Genomic DNA, 23,617 nt, shown 5'->3' with positions numbered 1-23,617 from the left:
CTGATCTGCGATTCCCTTCGCAGCCGGGCGGTGCGGGCCGGGACCCCCCGCTCCTCCGCGTCCCGCCCGGCGGAGCTGCCCGCGGGCCGGGGCCGCCGTGCCCGCACCCGCACATGCTCACTGGGGCGCCGCGGGAGTCTGGGCATGTGCAGAGCGGAGCGGGCCGGGCCGCTCGCCGCGCCCGCCGCGCCCCGGGGCTGCGGCCGCCGCCGCCCGCCCGCTGCCAGGTGAAGCCGCGCTCGCCGGGGCGGAGCGCAGCGGGGCAGCCGCCGGCCCGCGGCGGCGGCGGCGGGGCAGGATGAACAGCTCCGACGAGGAGAAGCAGCTGGAGCTCCTGGCCAGCCTGAAGGACCAAGGTAGGAGCGGGCGGCGCCGCCTCCGGCGCTGGAGAAAGCGGCTCCCCCCGCTCCGCCGCGGGCCCGGGCTCGGCCGGCGGGAGCGCGGCCGCCGCGGGGCGAGGGCTCCGCGCCCGGCGGGGGGACGGGGCGCGGCGGGGCGGGCGCGGCCTGGGCGTCCCCCGGCCCCGCTCCCAGGCCCCTTGCTCTGCCCGTGCAGAAGGAAATAATAAAAGCCTTCATGAAATAAAGCAAGGGAGTGGAACGTGTCGGCTCTTCCCCGCGTGGGCGCCCGCCGCGGCAGGTGCCCGCTCTGGCTGAAGATGGGTTGGACTCGATGATCTCAGAGTGCTTTTCCAGCCCGGCTGATTGAGCGGCTCTGCGAGCGCGGCCGTCGCGGGGGCCCATGGCGGTGGCGGAGGCGCTGGTGCCTCGGCACATGGGCCGTGGATGCCTCCGCCCGGCGCTGCCCCTTCCGTGCTGTCCTAGCGGGGAGCTGGCACCTCGGAGCCCGCAGGACCCGACAGCTCCAGGCGTCCTGTCCGCCTCGCTGACCCTCCGAGCAGCTTAGCCTCGCGTGGGGCTGAGCCAGGCTGTGCCTAACCTGCCAACGCGTTCCATCTCCCGCTCCGTGCTGCGGGATGCGATCCTAACCCGACCCATCAAACACCTGCCATCCCAGTCCCCAGCAGCGAGCAAGCTTCTCGCTGATAGCTCAGGGTTCGTCCTGCTGCGCTGTCGGTTTCTGTAGCACTTCAGTAGCTCCATCCTGGGCTGGTTTGCTGCCGTGTGTGTCACTTTCGGTGTTTTAATAGAAAAGGCCAGAATTTCAGCGTGGTCAGTTTCATGAGTGCATAGTCTTGACTCAGAAACTAGAACACTGTAATATTTAATCTTCTGCAAGAAGGATTATGAGAAAGAGTTTGGGTGTTCATGAGCCATTTTTTGGCTCCCCTGTGGCCAGTCTGTCCCTGAGCCAGGTTGATCCAGCGAAGTTGCAGCCTTAGTTGGTCAGGTAGGCACGTTCAAACGTTTGAAGACGTGTTTGAGTTGTGAACACCAAGGGTCGGTGTTGCCTCCTGTGCCACAGCTTCATGTGCAGGAGGTGCGAAGGAGCCACACTGGAATTCACATCTGGTCATTCCCACAGCCGAGCTCTCCTGGTCTCCCGCAATCCAGGGAGGGGCAATTTGGAAAGGACCTGTTGGACAAAGTTGTGTAAACGAGTGAAATTACTGAGGTGTGATCAGTGCCCGTGTTTCTGTCATTCATTCTGACCATAAATGTTCTCCATCACTTTTGCTGTATAGCAGAAGCTTTCATAACTTAAGTTTCATTTGGATATTACTGGATTATTTATGACCTACTTTGTCACTTTTTGGGTTTTTCCTGTACACTCAGCTTTGGGAATTCGATAGATTCTGCCTTGGAAGGATTCACTATGTGTAAAATTATAATCTTAGAGCTGTGTGTTTTGATAATCTGAGACCAAAAAATAAGGCTCAAAATCTGGTTCTCTTGCTGATTGAGTGCTTCCCTCCAGTTCTGTTGCCTCCAAGAGAGCATTTGTTAAAAAGACAATAATCAGCTGCAAAAAATACAAGTTTGTGTTATTCTTTAGAGAAAACTGAGCCTGTTGAAGTTGTTTAGAGCAAGGCTTCAGTTGTGCTCTCTGAAAGTCTTCTCCTTCAGTGGGCTGGGTATCCTTTAATGTGTAAGGAAATTTTACAGGACTAGAGGAATTAGTTCAAGGGAAAGATACTGTAACTTGAGGACTGGCTGTCCCAGATCCACCTGAGCTGTTGAAATAGAAGCTGTGCTTGGCAGACCCAGTCCTGTAAGGCTCTGTTCTTGGTGGATGTTCATCCTTAATCACAGGAGTTTTAGTGCGTTATTGTTGTTAGGCTACCATATGCTTCTGTGATTATGTGGCTGATGAGAAAGCTGTTTTATGTAGGCTTCAATTTTTATGTAAAAAAAAATAAAATACTCTTCTGTTTTACATCTATAACTATGCAAAGAATATTGTAGCACACATAGTTAAATCAGTAGTTGTGTTAACTGGTGAGTCTGGTGCCTAAAGTGAAAAACTCAAGCGGTGAAAAGGTAATGAGATAAATAAAATTATTCTAATAGTAAAATAAAATATATTGTTACTGTAGATAAGTAAAATTGCTTACTCTTTATATACTGTCCTTTGGAATAGATAGTATCCCCTCCATTCTTACTGATAATAAAACATGACTGTTTTAGACACTACCACCTTCCTGCAAGTCATTTTAGGATGGTCTGTTAAACAGAGTCTCTTAGTTTTCTTGTTTATTGCTTCCAAATGTAGATAACAGTATTATTTTGGAAAAAGCTTCTGCTGGATCTGAATATTTGGGGTAATGGGTACACAGGCTTGGCTTATCTTTATTTTTTTCAGAGTGGTGCATGGCCTCAGGTTCATGTAACATTTTGATGTGTAGTCAGATTTCCGAAGAACGCGCATGGATTTGGAGAGGTTTCAGAAGACGTCAATTCAGTAGCCATTGCCTTGGTTTCTTGTTCAGGATGTGCTTTTGTAGTCTTGGGAGACTTGCCTGGCACCAGGTCAATGAACTGTGGTGCAGTAGGTAGCAGGGAAGGCAGGCAGCAGTGTCTGTGGCTGTCTGCTGTCACATTTCAACCGCTGCTTATGCTTCTGATAACCAAGGTCAGGAGATTGAACCTGAGGCAGGTGTTTTGTAGCTGCCCACTCAGTTCTCAGTGGTGGCTGTGAAGCTCTCTGGAGCTTGGACAAATTTGCTTGGCAGAGCTCTGAGCAGCAACAAGGACACTGAAGCCGTCTGTGTGCAAGATACTCTTATCTTTCACCCATGCTGAATTTTCCAAGTCCTGTGTGTTGGACTCAGATACCTGATACTGATCATTCTTCAGCTTGCTCCATTACCAAGTTTAAGGTCAGCGTCATGAAGAAACAAGATCTCTGTGTTGATAATATTTTGGACTTAAAAGTGCTGTTTGAGTTTTAATCCTCAAACAGCTTTCTGAAATGTCACGATTTGATAAAGCAGTTTCACTGTAAATATTACTACTGCCTAGCTGTACTTTAAGTGATGTTTCCAGTGATGCAAACTTCTATTCAACTGACCTTTATATTCCTATGGGAATGACTTAAAACAAACAAAGAAAGCAGTTTGGCAAAACTTTATTTGTGTTATTAGTTATTGGTTATAGAACCTGAGGAATGGTAGCAAACTTGACTAACAGCTGAATCATAATGGTAGTTGATTACCTGCCTGGAAGATTGCCTTGTTTGTCTTTGGTTTTATTGGCACTGCTGGTACCTTGCCCTTAAAGACAGAGTAATCTTCTGCAATAGTCCCTTTTTTTTTTTTTCAGTTGGAATCAGGAGTCAGTGATCAAAGTGTCTGGAGTTATGAGCTAGGTAAAATTACACTTCAGCACTGCCTCTGTCATAGCCACGTTTCTGGTCACTTTACTGAATTACAGTGCTTAACAACTGCTGTTAACTGCACATATACTAAAGGTATTTATATTGCCTGGATTTTTTTTTTTTTTCTTAATTTTCAAAAGGTCTAACTTTGCTCTGTGTTTGTTGGCTGGATTTGATGAAGTGTGGTGATTTCTAGTCTCTAGTCCCAAGCACTATGGTTCTGTATACCTCTATTTTTTAAAAAATTATGCTCTATTTATCTCTTAAAACTTTTTCTTATAATGTCAGCACCTTTGAATAAGGGAACATCTTATATGTATCTTCTTAGGAACAGACTAGACTGCCAATCTGACAGCAGTATCTCAGAGCAGTACCTTTTAAATATATACTGTTGACAAGCTCCTAATGTAGTCTGGCAAATTTATTCTACTTTATGGCAGACGGGTAATTTTTATGGCCAGAGGAATTTTTTAGGAACCTTGTTGGCTGCTGTCTTCCCCTCTGTAGTCACCTGCTCTATAATTTATTTTTTCCCCATGTACCTCTGTGTATATCTTCATAGGGAGCAGCCATCATTCCCCAGCAGAACCCATCCTGCTTGAATGTATTAGAGTTCAAATGTTTTTCTCACTTCAGTTTCTGGTGTTGAACCCTAGATTTTTTTTCAGAAACTTGTGAAGGCAAATCTTTTGGTGTGAACTTAGTGGTTGGTCTTTATCAAGCAGTGGTGTGTTTAGTTTTCCTGCCCTGTTTTTTCAAGGAAGCGCTAAGATTGCAAGGTGCAAATTCAGGGTTCAATTAAATTTACTTGTACACACTTTCATAGATTTGAGTAAAATCAAGGCATATGGAAACACACATGCAGGAGCTGAGTTTGTACGGTATTTGTACCTAACACTAATCTTCTTGTATTTACACAGGTGATTTTTATTTGTTTATTTTTTTAACAACTGTTAGGTAATTGAGCTGTGTAGGTTTCAACACATGCAACTGATGTCTGACCAAAAGCTTGCCTTGCCCATGTAAATTTTAGGCCTGGTAATTGATTTGTGTATTGTGAGTCAAGATCTGGAGTCATTGTGAAGTGATGAGTGTAATGCTGTCCCAAACATTCCCCTTAACAGAAGGAAGTGTTAAAAATGCTACCCAGGCACTATTTGAAAATAGTTTGTACCTGGCTGGTGCTGCTGGTGCCTTCCTGCATCCTGTTGAAATACCAATTAGTAGGATTTAGCAGAAGGGATCTTTGACCCTAAAATGGTGAACAATAGAAAAATTGATCCCTTTTGGCTTTTTTTCATCCTTTGACAACACTTCAGAGTCCTGTGCATGCTCGTCGTGTAGGAGGCCATTGTTTGAGAGTTTTCACCACGTTCCTGGCCCACTTCTTCCTATTCCATGTACACTGGGAAGAGCAGTGGTGGCAGCAATTCCATTAAAGCTTCTGGTACTGACAGGGGCAATTCTGCCTCTAATGATATATCCAAAAAGCCAGGTGTTAGTTTACTTCTACCAACAAAAATGTGACTTAATTAGGGTAGCATGTTTCATCCGGAGCAGAGGACTTCCTGCACCGCCAGCTCTTTGTCTTGCCTGTGCCAGTGAAGACATGCCTGGTCCATGGCATGGAAGCAAAAACAGGGGAGTGACACTTGCTTCCTTTGACAGCTCTACTTTTTTGTTGGGTAAATAAGTAGATTTGAAATCCTGAGGTGGCATTACTTAGTGATTTGGCATGGAATGGCTCTCAATTGACTTGAAACCACTCTGGTTTGCAGTATAAATGCTAAAGTATATGCACGTAGCATTTTTAAAGTTCAGGGCTTTTTTCTTTGATTTGTGATTTTTAATATGCAGGAAAGGAGTTGATTAATTTTTTAATAAAAAGAGTAGGAAAAGTCATCACCTCACTCTGTGAAAATGAAGGTATCTTTCCTGTTGTTCATTGTGAATTATAGTCATTTTATACTTTTACCCTTACAGCCTTGTTTTAGTAATACTTGCTTTTCAGCCATAGTAAGTACCAAATATATTAAACATCTAATTTAGATAATACTCGCATTTTGTTAGCAAATTCAGGTTCAGGAGACAAAGATTCACAACTGAAAATTAAAAGACTGAGTTGTAATTAAAGGAGCTTCTGCATACAAAGTTACCTACTAAATTTAATACTGATAAAGGGCGTTAATGTGTTTATAGGAGAGTCCCTTCTGGCCAGTTGAGCTGTGGAGTGAGTAGCTGGTGAATAAGTGAGGTCATTGTTGTGAGGGGATAAGCTGTGTTCACTCATGTTGTCTACTTTGGGATTTTACTCTTTTGCTATAAGAAAGAGCAGGGTTGGCTGAGAAAACATTTTGTGTGGGTTAAGAGCCATAGCCCAGAATATTCTGTTATTTTCTCCTTCAGGGCTAATGATTCAGAGTTCTCTGCTCATGGAGCATGTGAAGAGAGCTCTGTCGAGGGTGGGGCAAATCTGTATTTACATTTTTCAGACATTTGTGAAGTATCAAATGGCAAGAATGACTTTGCCTTAAAGGTGAGCAAACACGATCGGTTATCAAGTAAGAAGAAACTCAAATTGTATCTGTTGGTACAGTTTTCATTCCTTTTCTTGCATGTGGATGGCAGAAGTCTCTTCCCTTATTTTCCTGAAGGGAGCAGGGAATAGCTTGGCAGTGGAGCAGTGACCAAGAGGCATAGCCTTTGTGCTCCTGTGTAACAAATACGTTGTTTCACCAGTGTTGTTTCTTGTTTGTCCATCTACCTGTTGGGTTTTTGTTTATTTTTTTTTTCCTGCTTCTTGGGCATGGGTAGTGGGTAAGAATTTTGGGTGCATAAGGAGAAGTGGAGACAAAGTAAAGGGATGGATGGGAGACCCTGGTTTTTCTGGTGCACAGATCAGCTACTCTGCAGGTACCCATATATCGCACCAACCATTCTTTCTAGGATTGATCTGTAACCTGAGCCAGTGTGGGTTTAAAATGGTCACTGCAAGCCAGTTTGTTCACCTTGTAATTTTTGAACTCAATCAATAAGGTTGTTTTACTCTACATTGATCAAAAATTGATTGTTTTGGGAGCTACCATCCTTTTCAGATACTTCCTAATTGCTTCAGTTCTAGAAGGCTGTCCAGTTCATAGGATATTAATAGGCTATTAATGAAGTTTATGACCCATGTTATTTAAGAAGTCTATGTTGACAAACAGAAGAGTTTTCAATTTAATCAAATGGAGAGCTTATTTGGAAAGAGGTACTGCTCTATTAACTTTTTTCGTTCTTTTTTCCTTGTATAGCTATTGGCGAATATGAAGAGCTTAGAGCAGAAAATAAGAAAACGAAGGAAGAGGTTTGTATATATCAATTATTCACTTATTACTAAAATGCTAAATACCAGAATACCTTGTGCACTGTGGCGGATTGTTGACTGCGTTTTTTAAGTTGACTTTTACTTAAGTGTTACTTGTACCTATATGTTTTAAAGAGCAATGAGTGCAGCTCTCACAACTATTCTGGCTGCCCCACTCTAGAAAAGTACCTGTAAATACATTTTAAGTGATTGCTGCTTTGCCAGGTTTGCCTGTGATTATAGTGGGAGCATAGGCCAAGTCTCATGATCAGATAGAATTGTTTGTCTTTGATCTAAGTCTTGTTTTATTATGACTTCATTTGCACAGGGGACTTAATTACTGAAAAGAAAAAAAGAGAACAACTTCCTTCAGCTTCTGAACATTCAGAATGTAAGAATATGATTTCTGAAGGTAGGGAGGAATGCAAGGGAGTCAGTCAGTGCTACACTGTATTATAAGCAAAATTCTCCCTTTTTCAGTATGAGTGAGCTGAAGATGTAACAGACCTGTTAGTTTTCAAATCGCTGTCAGCTGCCAAGACATGTAGGTTTAATTCAGCTTCTTCTGAAATAATTTTGGTAGGGTCACTTTTAGTTACAAATGTTTCAATTCAAGGGTATTGAGAAGACTTTGTCCTTAACTCTTTTCTTATTGTTAAAGAAAGTTTGAAACTTACGTTCACTTATGATTCAGCAAAGATTATATGTATTTCTACTGAGGTCAGCATATTGTGCTTCTTTCCCTCCTATTCTCTGACCTCCTTGTCCTTTTCACTTTGGTTGTTGCTGCATTCCTGTTCTGCTGTCCTTCACCAACGTCTCAGATATCCCAGGAAATCTGTCCTCTGTCTTTGCTGTTTGGAAGAAATGCTCGGAAGAAAATGAGAGTAAAACTGAGTTAGACCAAGATTCCATCCAGCCCAGAATGCTCTCTCTGGCAGCGGAACAGGAGGCTGTAGAAACATGTTTAACACCTGGGCAGGTTTCTCTTGCGGTCTCCAAAGCAGTGATTTCAGCATCCTGCCCTGCACTGCTCTCTTCCTTTAGTTGGTCCCATGCTGGCTTCTGTCACATGTGGGGAGTGCCATGCCAGGACATGTGTACACCCCATGAAAAACAGGCTCTCAGCTTTGCCCTGAACCCAAGCCATATCAGCTTTTGGTGTTTCTCCATCAAAGTTTTGTTTAGCTTGGGAAGGGAGGAATGGGGAGACTTCCCTCAGCTACATTTTTGTTTAAATTTTTTTTCTTCAAAGGGAATTTCAATGAGAAATTTTATTTCTGAAATTGAGGTGGAGTGAGATACTCTGAAGTTGTTTCTTCTGTTCTGCTCTTCTTGCCTCCTTGCTCCTCTCTCTCACAAGACTTCTTTCCTACAGCTACATATCTCTAGCTACTTCTGTGTGTTTCATCTGGAGGCTGCTTTGAACTTTTTCAGAATACTTGCATAACACCCGAAAATCCTCCAAGCCTGAGCACATGGAGATTACACTCCCAGCTGAGCAAATCAGTTAAACACGTGCTCAGGCCTGGATTTTCAGTTGTTATGCAAGTTTTCTCCCTTCCAAAACTCCATCCTGCAAATTGGTGTGCTTGTGTAAGCAGTCATGGTTCATTGTTCAAGTGCTTGGACTCAAGTGGTTCAACGTGAGGCTCTAAGTGCCTTTCTTCCACACACACATAAAAAAAAAAATAAATCTACTGATACAGAGTTCATGGTTATATTTGCTTCCAGTGCCAATACAGGAAGAAACTATTCCTTGTTTTATGGCAGGGTGGAGTAATCCTTTAATGTCCTTAGCATCTCTTGCTTTGTGTCTTAGTTTGTGCTTTGCAGGATCAAACTTGCTACTGGAGAAATGTAGTGCAGACTTTCTCTTCCTGTGGGTCTGGAAAGTTGTGGGTGACTTCTGTTCCAGTTTCTGTCACTGTGAATGTCAGCAAATGGCTTCTTCTGTATCAATTGTGGTCACATCATTGCATCAACAGAAGAAGGAGAAGTTATTTTTTTTTGGTGGGTGACATAGACTGTGTGTGGAAAGAGCCACAGAGGAATTAAATAGCAGTCTGTGTGTATGTGCTTTTGGTACACTTGGTGGAATACTTTTCTCAGTCACTTGTATGGCTGTGAAAGATGAGCTGTGCATGCAGAAATTGTCCTAGTTTCCATTAGACACATGGAACTTAGTGGATAATGAGCAGCTAACTTAAGACAATTTTAATTTTTGAAAATTTATGCTCTTTGTTCCATATCTTTTCTTAAAATTAGGAATTAAATGGACTTTTATGTGGGTTACTTTGTTCAAAGCACTGCTGGTTTAAGGGGATGCTAATAACCATGAAAATTCAGGAGCAGAATCCAAGATTTTTGATCCACAGTGTTTCTTCCTCATTGCCTTGCAAAGCTGCCAATTTGGAGACCACTGGTGGAGTCTCTGACAACGTTTGCCCAGACATTTTTTTGTTAGTGTTTTTAAATGCTTTTAGAAGCAATGGAGCCAAAATTGTATTGGTAGATTACGTTTCTTATGTCATGGTTTTTTAATTGGTGTAGCCAACAAAACATTCCTACTAGCCCCCTAAAAATGGATAACTAATGGTCAGCTGCTCACAAATGTGGGTAACTTAATATGCAGTTCTGACATATTCAGAGTCAGATCATGAATAAATATTTGACTACTTGCTAAACAGACAGAAATGACTCTGAACACTGGTTTTGGCAGTGTTTTGTCATGCTGCCAGTAGGGAAAAAAAAACAAGGCAAGACAGCCATCCGAAACAGTAGGTGTAATACTGTGTCTCTGATACATCATTCATGGTGTTTGCTCTGTTAAGGCACATGGATGGAGTGGATTATATGTTTTGTCACCGAGTGGGAATGGGGAAGGGATTCTGCCTTGATGACATGCTCATTGTTTCTCTAAGTAGGGTATTGCAAATGTCATTGGATACTTTTGAGCACTGCACCAAACTCACAATTTTAGAACAAGCATTAAATCTGTATACATTTCACAATCTGTGTAGATGGGAAAGAATTGTGTCTTGTGTTGCTTAGCAATGGTTTAATTGACTATATGACTACTACGTGAACTTCTTGCATCTTAATATCTGGACTGAACAATCTCCCTGTTGTTTTTGCCCTTTGAAGACCTTTTACTGAAGTCTGTAGGAGCTTATGTGCAAAATAGTTGGCAAAAAAGAGGCCTGTTAGTAGAGAATAGACAAGAAATTGAAGTATTGCTTTGTGTATTGGGTACCTAGAAGGCTAAAATCTGAAAGGAGTGGGATCGACAAATCTTCTGAACTTGCACCTGCAAAGATGAAAAATATATGGAGTTATTCATAAAATTAATTTTGGCAACCGGACTGTTGATTTCCAAAAATACAGACACAATGTATTTTTACTTCTAGGAGATGATTACTGACTCCTGTAGCCAGTTCCGGACTGCAATATTGTCTGTTTACATTGTTAAGGTTTTTACAAGTGAGATAATGATGGTATAAATATTAGATTACTAATACTAGATATATTAAATAGAATAAATGCTTATTTTACTTTGCAGAGAAGCTGGAACTCTTAATTAAATTAAAACCAGAAAACTGACTGGCAATCCAGGAGCTACAAACTTTTTAATTTTTATTCAAGGGTACTCTTTAGTTTGAAGCTATCCCTTAACACTGAAAAGGGGAAATTTAGTAAACACATGGAACCTGTTTCTCCTCAGCACTTACATGTGCTTGAATGTGGAAAGTGAACAGTAGATTTTATAGTAATGTTATGCTATTTAGTATTTAGGAATAGTGATACTTTTGTCCATTAATGATTCTATTGTGTATACCTCAAATTGCTTTTTTGAAAAGTGGAACGGTTATGAACTTTTAAGACTTCTGTGGAGCATTTTATGAGCAGCTCATACGTCTAAATTTTGATTTTTAAACTTTTCAGTCCTAAAGATAAAGTTGATTTATATTAAAGGGTGATAGTATTTTTTATTATGAAACATAGTTTGTAGGCTTTTTATTTTTGTGTAAATTTCAAATTTGAAACAGTTTAAGTACGTAAAGAAAATCTCAACTTTTTCTAATTCTTAGAAGATAAACTAGGGTATTTTTTGGAAGGACCTGTAACAGCTCTGCTTGCATGGCTCTGATTGCAAGACAGAAGGCAAAGTGCTTTCCATTGATCATTTCAGCAAGGGCAGCAATCTCCCGCTCTCCTTTTCTTCCTCCTCTTTCATTCTGAAGCACGGTAGCAGCAAAAGGAAGGTATTGAGAAAACTGCAACTGGGAGCAGGAATTGCTCTGCAGAGACCCAAGCCTAGAGACCCTGATTGTGCAGAGAAATGTCGCAGTTATGAGGAGAATAGTCAGTTTGCTGTGGTCCAAATGGAGCTCTCTCTGCAAATAGCACTCGAGGTGAAGTGGAATGGGTCATTTAACTTCTCCTTTCACTGCACAGGGAAAGCTGCTTTGCCTTACAGCGTGCTGCCTGGAGGATTTTAAAAGGATTTTTTCCCATCTTTGGGATAAGGGAGTGTGCTGTGTCCTCTACATCAAGGTTTCCATCAGTAGGAAAGTCGTTGACTTCCGCAGGCAACAGATGAGATCCTTAAAATGCTAATGTTCCTGGTTTTTAAACTGAGCACTAAAGGCGTTTGCTCACTTAATGTGCAGTGGGCTGAAAGCTTGCAGTGTGCAGAAAAATCCGTGGGTGAAGTATGTCAGTGTGGCTCCAGTGTCTTTCTCAGGAAATCTGAGGAGGCAGCAGCTCACACCAGTTCCCCTTTTGCGGCAGAACTGTGCTCTGCAGAACAGCCAGAAACACTTTCTGCATCTTTCACCGCCTTCTGCTTTTAGACTGCTCTTCTGCCACAAAGGTAATACAACTTTTTGCTGAGGAAACGGAGGGAGGGCAGCGAGCAGCAAGATTCATGCACAGATTTTCCTTCCCCACCTCTCCCCTGCAAGATTCTCTGAACAGGTTCTTTTTTAACAGGGCTCCAGGAAATGGTGAGTCCTCATCCAGCGCTGCCTGTTCATCAAGTCTTTGCTCCTTCTGCAGCTCTGCCTTGTTTCACATTCCTTACAGCAGCTGGTGACTGACCTATCTTCTACTCAGCCCATGTCCCTTGAAGCCACATCATCCCAGCGCCATGAGAAGAGAGGTTGCTTGTTGAGTGCAGCTCCTTTTGCTCCCACAGGTAGCCATCAGCTGCCCCTGAGCCAACACCAGGGGAATTCTCGCTTTGCCCAAGAGCAGATCCTTGTTTGGGTCTCATCCAAGGTCCTCTGTAGCTGATAGAAGAGTTCTCGTGAATTTGGCTGCCTTTGAATCAGACTCTCCTCCTTCTTGTTGCTTAACAGCAGGCTCCTTTCCCAGCTAACTCAAAGTGACTCCTCATGTGGAAAAACTGAAAATCGAGCAAAATCATTTCAGGGTTGGATTTTTTTTTTTTTTTTTTTCTTTTTTTTACCCAGTTCTGTTCCAGTGGCCAGCATCCTTGTAATTGGAGCTGCGCTGTAAGGAGCTCAGTCACACAGATCTCTTCCAGAATTTAATTCATGGTCTTAGGTTGATTCATTGCTGTGAGCACACCCAGCCACATGTGAGGAAGGATGTGTGTGTAAGGCACCTTGTGTGCCAGTCATGCTTCCCCCTGGGTCATGTGTTTTTCATACTGTGGTTAATCACTGACTGTGTCGCTTGTGAATTTAACTCATTTCTTTGAGTTCTTTCATTTACTTACAGAATGGGTTTTCTTAGAGAACTTTATTTAACATCTGTTTTATTCTTTCTTTTTGAGGAAACGGTTCCATCATAAGATCAGTGATTGCAGGGCTGTGTAGTGTTAGCAATAGCCACAAAATTAATAAAACTGGGGTGATGGGAACTCCTTAAAGCATGAAAATGAGTGTCTTTCTCTCTACAAAGCTGAAACTTTGCTCATGATGTAATGAAATTAAACAGCATGTCCCTGATGACTGGCTTTGAGGTTTTCCTTGCACATGGTGGGTATAGAAATGTAGGCCGCTTTTCTGAGTCTATTTGTGTTAAAGAAACTAGACTTAAAGCCTATTTTTGACATGCAAAGTATTGCTTCTGCTCTTGGTTTGACATGGATAACTGTTTTTGTATCAGTTTTGGATAATGTCTCTTTAAAATATTTTCAGAGTAGCTCTGAATCAGAACCTAAATCGAGTACAGCGTGCCAGTTTGCTAGGAAATACTCTGAGTAATGAATTTTTTATGCATAATTTCCATCGATCTTACATAGCTGAAAGGAAAAAAGAAATGCTTTGATAGGCTTCTGTATATTATTGCGCTGGCAATTGATCTTGGTTGATTTTGCATGTTGTGACTGACTGCTAATTAAATAACTGGGATCAGTGTTTCATTTCAATTTTCTCTTCTCCTACAGTGTGACAAAATCAAGCAAGAACGAGATGAGGCTGTCAAAAAGCTGGAGGAGTTTCAGAAAAGTAAGCTGATAACGTCAGCAGGATTTTCTTGATGTAGACAATTATGAACATAGTTCTGCACGCTCTACAGCAGTGTTGAGAGTGCTGAGATTCAGGTCCACTTGTTGTTTCTCCTTGAAAGATGAGTTTAAGGACATAATCCAGTGAGACTTTGCCCAGAGTCAGAATAAATGCTGTTACAGCATTTGTACTCTGGCATGGGTAGTCATTCTCAAGGTGCAAAGTGGTGAAAACACAGTGGTGCAAATGTGGCTCTATCTCACCTGGATTCTGCAAGTGACTATTGGAATGATGCATGCTGGAAGTGAGTAGGATTTGATGCTGTTGCTGAGATTCCTAATAATAATAATAATAATAATAATAATGGCGATTTTTTTCTCATGAAGGAGTAATAACTACTTTAAGCATAGACACACCAGGAAAGGTTTTTAGGATGAGCTGTTCTCATGTGGTAATTTTTAGAGGAAGTACTATCTCGTCTGGGCTGTGAGAACGTCAGTATTCAGTTTTACACTTTTATGGTAATGGTTCTGTTGAAACCGTATGGTGTCTGGAAGCAACAAAGCACATCTAATGGGAGTGGAAGTATCCTAGTGGAATAGCTCCTTGGAAGAGACAATTACAATGGGATTGTGGTCTGTTATGTCTGGTTTGTGCCAGCACAGTGAACTGCACGGTGAAGCATCAGAAATGTGGATGAAGTTAATGCAGGAGAAGGAAATCACATGGTCTGTACTTTTGTGCAACTGTGTTAATAGAGGAATTTGCTCACTTCTGTTTTATAATAGTTCATGTGATACAATTATGGAAAATAATCTGAAGAATCAACAGGAATTGTCTACTGCCTTGAATGATCTTAGGTAGCTGTTCTGTGAAGCAAGAACGTTCTCTAAGAAGTATAATTCCTCTGGAAAAACGGCTGCCTGTTTTGTTTTTGTTATGATATGAGGAATACTTGAGTGTGGCAGAAAATGTCAAGTAGTTAAGGCTCAAAATTTGAGGTAATATTTGATGTTGTAAGATTTTATAGGTTTCTTTTATCTTCCTTTCACGTTTTTAAAGGACATACCTTGTAAACATAGTGATAAAATGCCAGGAATATTAGGATTTTAAAGCAATAATAGAGCCCATTATTTAAACGACAATATAAAAGGCAATTATATTGATGAAGAGCTACATTGGCTTTGTGTCTGTGAATAAACTTGGCCTGTACTCAGCTTCTATTTGTTCTCCTGGCATAAACACATATTGTGTGTGATTCCAGTTTAATGGGGCCCCGTTTGTATGCCAAGCAGCTGCATTTTAGGCCCTATTGCGTGATTTCATAGCTCTCTGAAAATTGGTTCTATTGAGCACAAGAGATAGAAGGTGGTGGTGGGGGGGAAAGCTTCAACACACAATCATTTCTTTTCAATTGGAGCCAGCAAGGTTGATGACAACATGACCATTGTGTTATAATGATAAGACCACTAAGGATCTGTACCTCTCATCAAGGCTTTCACACAACAGCAGATACAATTTAATTCACTGCTCTGTCAGCAGTGCTGATACCATTATGCCGTCTGTCTCCACAGTTATAATCACTGTCCTCCGAGAAATGCAGTTGAAATGATCTTGAGCAGTCAAAGAAACTCTCAATTAAGGCTGCCACTTCCAATGTGTCAGATTGTGTCTTATGCACTTGGTACAATTTTCACTTCCAATCCTGTTTATTTACAATGTCTACCAGTAATTACGCTTAACATGTCATTTAGTGAGGGTGCCCCTGCCAAGGAGATTGTTGGGTGCTGCAGTACCATTGAGGGGGAGTTTCTCGCAGTCAATGCCATCAGCGGCTTTTAGTCCCTGATGGGATGCAGTAGTAATGTTGATAATGCAAGTATCGTGCTCATCAAGTCATAATTAGATGCCACTCAAATGTGCCACTTGTAATAACAGTGTTGATTCATGTTTTCTCGGTGACTGCAACTACTAATTAGTTAAGTGGTTTTTGGTTGGCCTGCATTTGCTGCGGATTATTATTACCCCTGAAAAAAAACTGTCAAGGTTAGAGATGTTTCAGGCCACTTAGTGCTTCTTTATGAATATTAATATTAACATAATAAGAACTTTGGACAGACTTAGGAAATAATATATTTTTTGTATTTAATTTGGAAAGACTTTTTTCCCCTGAGTTAATCGTAATTGCAGGTTAATTAAGTTTAAATGAACCAAGAGTAATCCCTAGTTCTGCCATGAGAGCCCGATCCTTGTTTCCTAACTTTAGCCTTGCTTGAGCCCCTTAGATTCCTGTCTGTGAAACGGGAGCAGCTCTGTATCTCCACTGCTCCCTCATCCAGCCCAAAACATCTCACTGCTCAAAGCTCCCAGGGCTCAGTAGAGTGAAACCAGAAGAGATGGGGAGATCTACTACCTGAAACTTTTCCTCTCTCAAATTAAATGTAGCAGCTGGTACAGCACATTTGGAGCAGATAATTTCTCTGTAGTCAGGAGAAATGGAAATAAAAAGACAATCAAAGAATGAGGTCTGGTTGCTCCGCTGGTAGAAGACTTCATGTAAATATAGTTTTTAGACCAAGAGTTACCAGTACACTGCCCTGCCTTTTCTTTTTTTAGATTTTCCATCTTTCATGCAGCTACTCAGCAAACCAATGTGTTGCTAGTTTCCTCTGGTAACAACAAACTTTAATAATGAAAACTTCAGTTGATATTAAGTATAAAGCTGCATGAAAAACATTTGTTAATGGCCTTCTTTTTCCTATCCTGAAGTCCTGTTTGGTAGTCATTAAGATGTCCTCTGTATATCAGAGGGCTCAGAACTCTTGGAAGAGGGCAAGGGGGATTTTCTCCCCAGTGGTATAAAATCTCTAGGTTTAAAAGCTTATCTTGATGAAAAGGAAAGGAAGTACTAGAAAAAAAAAAAAAATCCTCTGTATTTACACTGTATTTTCCAGCCTTGTTACTGCTCCAAAGTGTTGTTCAGCCTCTAGTTCCTTTCTGTGCACTGAAATCCTGGCACTGGGCTGGGAAGGAATCTGTGCCGTGCATGACTTGCAGAATTAGGGTCCAGGCTGCTGTTAAAGATTGGATGAGGGTGCCAGGAGCCAAGGGGGAATTGCATCAATGAGCCTGAGAAATGGAGAGCTATTCTTGCGTTTTCTGCTTCGCTCTCCTGTGCAACCTTATACCTGTCTCTTAGACTTTGAACACTTCTAAAGTACATGTGTACTGCTGGAAGCTGAGTGGAATTGCAAGCCAAAATGTATCTGTACTTTTAAATTCTTTCTGATTCACATCTGTTACAACACAAGATTTGTTCCAGAACTTTTTGGTCGCTCCTTTGCCTGTCTTTGACAGCATGATGTGTACCCACAGTTGTAATAGGGGTTCTCTAAGTGCAGAGGACAGATGCGTCTCTTGCTCATCCAGCTGTGGCATCAAATGCACAGCTGTGCATTCCAGGTGCAGCCCTGTCTTGGCCCTGGTCTCAGGGAAGATTTTGGGAGTGTGTTGGAATCTGTGTTGTGAAAAGTGAAGGTATGTGAGACCACGAGGCTCATTTTAGGGTCTGCTCAGGCACAGAGAGACTTCAAATAAGAAACAGACAGGAAAAGTGAAAAGAAGCTTTGTAATACATCTGAGTTAAACTTGCTGTTTGAAAATACAGAGGTTCCAGTCTTCTGAAAATGTCATGATGGCAATCTTAAGAGATTATCCTAAAAGTGCCGTTGTGATTCCTCAAGTGTTAGTGAAATAAAGATGATGAATGAGAATGGTCAAGGCTGCTTCCATAAGTTTATGCTCATTTCTACAGTTGCCCTTCTAATGCTGCAAACATGTTTTGAGAGAATTGCTTAAAGGAACAGCCCAAATATTCAATGCTCAGAACAGTTCCTATCTATGGAGACTATCTAAGTATGTACTTCCCTGTGTTTGAAATGCTTACAAGGAAAGTTAGCAGAAGATAGGCTATTTCTGATCATGGGAGGCATGTGTCAATCTCAGGAAAATACTGACTAATTTTTGAATTCTTCCCTTAGTTTCTCACATGGTTATTGAGGAAGTGAACTGTATTCAGAACCATCTTGAAATTGAGAAGACATGCCGTGAAAGTGCTGAGGCTTTGGCTTCTAAGGTGAGAAGAATTATGGTGATGCTATTTTTTCTGATCTGTTTATTCACCTGTTTATCTATGTATTTATTTAAAACTTGGGACTGTATGCATGACCCTTATATGTTTCTGTATAATCTTGTGGAGCTGTGAAATAGTTTGGAAGTGGCAAAAAACTAATAGCCAGATGTGAGATGCAAAATATCATTCCTGCCTTTAAAGAAAAAAAAAAAATCCCCATTTTAATGTAGTTTCTATTTTCATGGACCAGCATCCTGATCTTTGGTTTTCATATGCATTTAGGTTAAATGGAAAATAAGTCTTAGAACTCCTCTGTGTGAAAACAATAATGAGCATTTCAGTGTCTAAATCAAATGGAAAAAGTCAACCACTGCATTACATTTCAGGTGATTGTTTATGAAAGCAAAGCAAGGGCAGGGGAAAGGTGACCTCCACTGCTCTGTTGATTGCGTCTAGTCTGATGAATTTAGCAAGTGTGTAATTTTCTATATTCCATCTCATCAGAAGTGCATTATTATTAAAGAATGTTTTTATCTCTCTTATATATTTTTGGTTGTGTAAAATGCATCTGAGCCACTTCATCAGAAAATGGATTACAGCAATTTTGAACCAAATTTCATTAGCAATGCTGACTGCCTTTTTTTTTTTTTTTTCCTCTTTCTTTTTTTTCCCTCCCTCCCCATTCCCTGCCCAAAGTACATCCTTAGATACGGTAAAAATCACACCAGCAAGAAATCACTTTAATTTAGATGCATTAGCAATGTACTTTCTGGAGGTATTTACTTAATTGTTTGCATAATGACACTATATTAGAATTCATAAGATAGACAATCAGCATATAAGTAAGAAAATGAACACATTTATGCAACTTGTCTTCTTCTCAGCACTTTCCCTGTAATGCACGTACAAGGGCAGTTCAAAGACTCGCTTTGCTCCGTGGGGCTGTTTGTGAGCTGACTGCACCATGGCTCCTCACACCACTCTCCCCACTTCCTCACTTTCATTCTTTGGGAATGAGATAAGAAATCCTTGAATACATCTCCCATAGTTGAAGAGCTAAGGATAAGGGGGTTCAGAGATGATTGTTTAGGTAAAAATTCAGGGTCAGATGAACCTGTGTATGTTTTCTTTGAAGATACATGTTGGACTTCTGAAGTCTGTGTTGACTTTGGCATGTGGTGTGTCATTAGCAGAAAATCGAATCCCATTCTTAAACCTGAGCACAGGGAATACTTGGCTGGTGGGTGGGCAGTCAGCCTGACATTTACCTGAACACACCTGGGCCTGTGCTGCACCTGCAGAGAACTGCTGCTGTGGGGTGTCTGGATGCAGGACAGTGAAAGAAATGATGAGAATTCAACATTGGCAGTGACTCCTGTTCAGTTTTTCTTGATCAACACAGAGATGCCTTGTAGAAGCCAACCAGTCATGTGTTTAAGCATCCAGCCTAACGTGGTTTCTGACTTGGTCTGATTCATAAAGAGTTGGTTCATGAGATGGCTCTCATCTTATGTATATTGACTGCAGTAATAACTCAAAAGAATTTTGAGATGATTCTTTGAGTTGTGACTAGGAATATGGTAGTAATTTATAAGCAAAATAGGGCATAGGATAAGGTAAGAATTTTTATTTGACCAATTGATCCAACTTGGAAAGCCAGATGAGCTTTCAGGGGCACAAACTCTTCTTCAGGTCATTCAATTGGGACTCCTGGTACATATTTGAAGATGAGGAGCTGAAGCAGCTCTCACAAAGCATGTGTAGCATTAAGTCAGCTTGATAGTTGATTAATTTAAACCTACGCAGTATTTATTAAACATAAAAAAAGGGCCTGGATAAAGCATCATGTTGAATTCAAGGCTTTCAGAGGAAGAAATGGACAAACACCCCATTATCAGACCATTCTAATGTTGAATGGAACTTAATCTAATGTTACTTTTGTCTTCTTTTTTTTATCTTTTAATGATAAAGGACAAAAAAACAGTCAACTTTTTTTTTCTGGCCCAGCAGCTTAAAGACAGATCAACTAGCTTCTTACTGTTTGTACTTCTCACCTTTCAGCTGAACAAAGAAAATAAAACCTTGAAAAGAATTAGTATGCTTTGCATGGCCAAACTGGGCCCAGAAATTATCACTGAAGAGATTAACATTGATGAGGATGAATCATCCACAGACACAGAAGCTACCTCTGGATCATGCAGTTCTGTGCACTGTCAGCAGCAAATAAAAGGTGAGCATTGTTGCTGATCCTACATCACCACGCAAGGCAGAAGTTGTCTGAAGAACAGTAGTGTGCTGGTTTGCAGCAGAGAATCGTCTTGTTCCAAGTCCTGCCTCTGGGAGTGGTGAGAATCAGAGGATTCCCAGGAATGACTGAGAACGTGGTGAGATGGTGGCATGTAACATAAATGGTGGGGGATATACAACCTGCAGGGGAAGTTAAATGCAATAGGAAAATGAGATCTACCCAGCTAAGAGAGTTCAATGCTACTGAATCAGTAAAAGAAACACTTCCTAAAACCCGTTAACAAAATAAAAGTTAAGCAGAATGACAAGGTTACCTTCAACTGCAGTGTCATTATTTCAGAGCTTGTCAGGCAGAACTCTCCATTTCTGTTTCCATTCTGTACCTTTGTATGCAGAAACTTCATTCATGTTGCAGATCTATTACCAAACAAGCAGCCTGAAGAGGAACTGTTGTACTGGGTAAGACAGCAAAGCTGGAGAACATGGAAATACATTGAGAAGACAAATCTGTGCTTCTTTTTCCCTCCCCCGCGCCCCCCCCCCCCGAAATTTCTGGTTCTTTTTTCAAAAGCAGTTAACATTTCCATTGTCCAAAATCAGCCTTATTTCTCATCCCTGTGATGAAGTCATCATGATTTTCTGTATTGTTGTGTCACAGTATCCAAAAATGGGGAATGCCCACATTCTGGATTTTGTGACAAGAGAGATTAATTGTTCAGCTTCTTTAAAAAAAGCCTTTCACTTTTTTTTTTTTTATTGTAACTTGGATCAGCAAATGATGCTAAAGTACAACTTTTTTGAACTTTCAGTATGACCTTGTTAATTGTCTTCCTGAATGCAGGAGCTGCAATGAAGTGGTATGAAGTATCACTGGGGACAAATGATGTGTGTTGTAAAAATGCCTGTGAAACAATCCCCCCAAAGAAATAAAGTGTCATAGTACCCTTCTATAAGCAGTTTTCCATCCTCTAGATGTTGGAAAAGGCAGAAAATGGTGTGATGCACATCATGCAACCCATCTGAATGGGAAACAAGACTGCAGATCAGATGGGAGCATTGTTGGGAGGGTGGCAGGGTCAAATTAGAGAAATATTGAAGAAAGGTTTTGATGTATCTGCTTTCTGTCTTGATGAACAATTCATAAAAGCATGTTAAGTGGTATTTTGGGGATCTTCTAAGTCCTTTAGCCTTCTCACCATTCAAGAAAGTATTGGCTGTTTCTTGGAATGATTTCTTCCCTCCCACCACTTTTCTGTAAGGATACACAAATAAGGCAGTAAAACCTGAGGCTCTCTGTGGTATGTGGATATGCTTTCTTCTCTGCATAGTGAGATTGATATATGTATTGTGAAACCAGAATTAATCCAAATCCCGTAAGTGAGACTTTCCCCCCATTAATTTCTCTAGAGAGCACAAATCTGTAAAATGGACAATGTGTATCAAGAATCTTCTGGGAGAACAGGTCTTCTTATTTACTTTAGAAATTGTATACTTTTAATTTAGAGGATAATAAATCTGAGGCTCCAGAACTGGGAGGGGGGATGCTGGTGTAGAATGAACATTTTCAAGACGTGAGACCAAACAGAATGACATCCAGCATGTCCTCATCATCTGCGATTGATTAGCCACAATTTTCTCAACTTGTGGCTGGTGTTCAATGAACAGCAGTGCTGTGAAATACTGGAAGCAGGTGGGGAATGAGAGCACTTACTGAAAGCTAATATATATCAATAAATTTTGATTTTTGTGGTGATTTTATGTTAACCTAAACCTTGATACATTATGTATGCAAACTGATCTCCTGTTAAGAAGTGATTATAATCAAATGTTTTATTCCATTGTGAATTTAATTTATTTCATATTTTAATAATTGAGGAACAAAAATTCTGAGGGGAAAATTACAAGCATTAGCTCTTCCATCAGTAAAGGTTATATTCTGACTCTGTTCACATAATGTTACAAAGACTATAAATTGGCAGCTGTTCAGGACAATTTCTTCTGTGAAAACCTCCCAAGTATTAACTGCCTGTTGTTTTGTTTATTTCCCTTGTGATATGAACTCACAATCCAAAAAGAATTGAAGTGCTTTAATTTGTTTTAAAGGATGCTTCTTAAAAATTGCTTTCTGCTGCCTCCATACCAGAGTGTCTGTGATGTGACAGTCTCAAGAGCAGGACTGAGGACCCTCTGTGGAGGCAGGATTTGCCCTGTTATAGCAGGAAATGAATCATTCAAAATGCAAATAAAGGCAGCAGGACTGAACAAGGAGCTTACCTCAACAGAGTAAATCTGAAACTGTGGCCCAGTTATAGATCTGTTACTTGACACTTATGCAAAGCTCATAAATTATTGAGCATGTTCCTTGATTACATCTGATGCTTGATCTGTAGTTCAGGTGTTTCATACTCAGCTGTGCTTGCATTGCAATGACATTTCCTTTGTTGTTGTTTTTCGAATAAGATATATTCTTCATTTCCTTGCTCAAACTCTAGAGCTGCGAGATCAAATCGTATCTGTTCATGAGGAAAAGAAGACCTTGGCCATTGAACTGGAAAACCTGAGGTGCAAACTTGCAGAAGTAATTGAAGAAGTATGTATTGTACCATGGAAGGCGAGATCATGTTAGCGTGGAGTCGGTACTTTTGTAGCTTATTTTGCTAAAAACGCTCAGTGTGAAGTTAATTGAATACTGTCTAATCTCAAGTCCTGCCAGTGATGGATCACGTAGGGCATGTCCCTGCAAGGGACCCTCTATGTCACAGTCCAGTCTGCCCCTGTAGCTGGCACATGACTTCCCCTTACCTTTTTGATCTGTTTTAATGCCCCTATTACAACTTATCTACAGCCTGCAGGGTTCTGTTTTTTGATTTCCTTAAACTCATAGATGTGCAAGAAATACTTTTGTAGGACACGTAGTTTAATCACTGGTGCTACTTCATTGAGTATATCCTTAAGTTCAGCCATTGGCAGTGCTGTATCATGATAATTAGACCAGCAAATTGGCTTTTCTAGCCAGCAGAGTTTCATTCCTGCTTGAAAACTGGATAAGCCATGTACTGATGCAGATCAGGACTTAGTGACTCTTCCTGCCTATGCAACACTTGCATTCACAAAGACACAGCTGACAGCACTTGGACAATAAACAGAGCCCAGGATAAAAACAAAACAAACCAGGAGCCTGACTGTATTAAAATGCAAACAGTCAAGTAACTTTTCAACCAGGTGCTATGGCACCTGATCGTGAAAGGTTCCAAAGATCATATATTTGCAGCTGTGACTGGAACGTGCCATGGGAAGATTAGTTCATAACCCTTCTGTGACATCTGTTATAACATCTGTAAGGTGGAGTAAAAATGCTTTCCATCCCACTGGAAACCCCAACATCAAGCCAAACCTAGGAAACAGAGCTACTGGCAGCAAAATACTGCTTGCATTATGTATGTGCTGTATGCCTCATGCCATTAACTAAAATGCTCTTGCTTTTGATGTGTTCTTTATACTTTCCTAGGTAAATAAACTGAAAGAAGAAAAGGCTGTTTTGACAACCGAAGTTAATAAGCAACAGAAACTGTTGGATAAATGTAACAGAGGTGTGTAGTCTCAGCAGGTTCTCTAAGGGTTTGCTATGTCCTTTGC

General features: G+C 41.1%; 1 protein-coding gene across 2 annotated transcripts in view; it reads left to right on the top strand.

Moving 5' to 3' along the window:
* The first annotated feature begins 248 nt into the window (after positions 1–248).
* The window catches only part of SHTN1 (shootin 1), a 53,734-nt gene continuing 30,365 nt past the window's right edge, over positions 249–23,617 (top strand). For both annotated transcript variants that reach the window (XM_040071881.2, XM_040071880.2), the window contains exons 1-7: positions 249–356; positions 7,071–7,123; positions 13,542–13,602; positions 17,643–17,737; positions 19,796–19,964; positions 22,474–22,571; positions 23,490–23,571. In XM_040071881.2, coding sequence (XP_039927815.1) covers positions 299–356; positions 7,071–7,123; positions 13,542–13,602; positions 17,643–17,737; positions 19,796–19,964; positions 22,474–22,571; positions 23,490–23,571 — 616 coding nt within the window. In that variant the 5' untranslated portion in view covers positions 249–298. The remainder of the gene's footprint in view (positions 357–7,070; positions 7,124–13,541; positions 13,603–17,642; positions 17,738–19,795; positions 19,965–22,473; positions 22,572–23,489; positions 23,572–23,617) is intronic.

Source organism: Hirundo rustica, chromosome 8, assembly GCF_015227805.2.
Source record: "Hirundo rustica isolate bHirRus1 chromosome 8, bHirRus1.pri.v3, whole genome shotgun sequence".
Taxonomy (NCBI): Eukaryota; Metazoa; Chordata; class Aves; order Passeriformes; family Hirundinidae; genus Hirundo; species Hirundo rustica.
The sequence above is the reverse complement of the archived record's forward strand: the minus strand, read 5'-3'. Positions and strand labels throughout refer to the sequence as shown.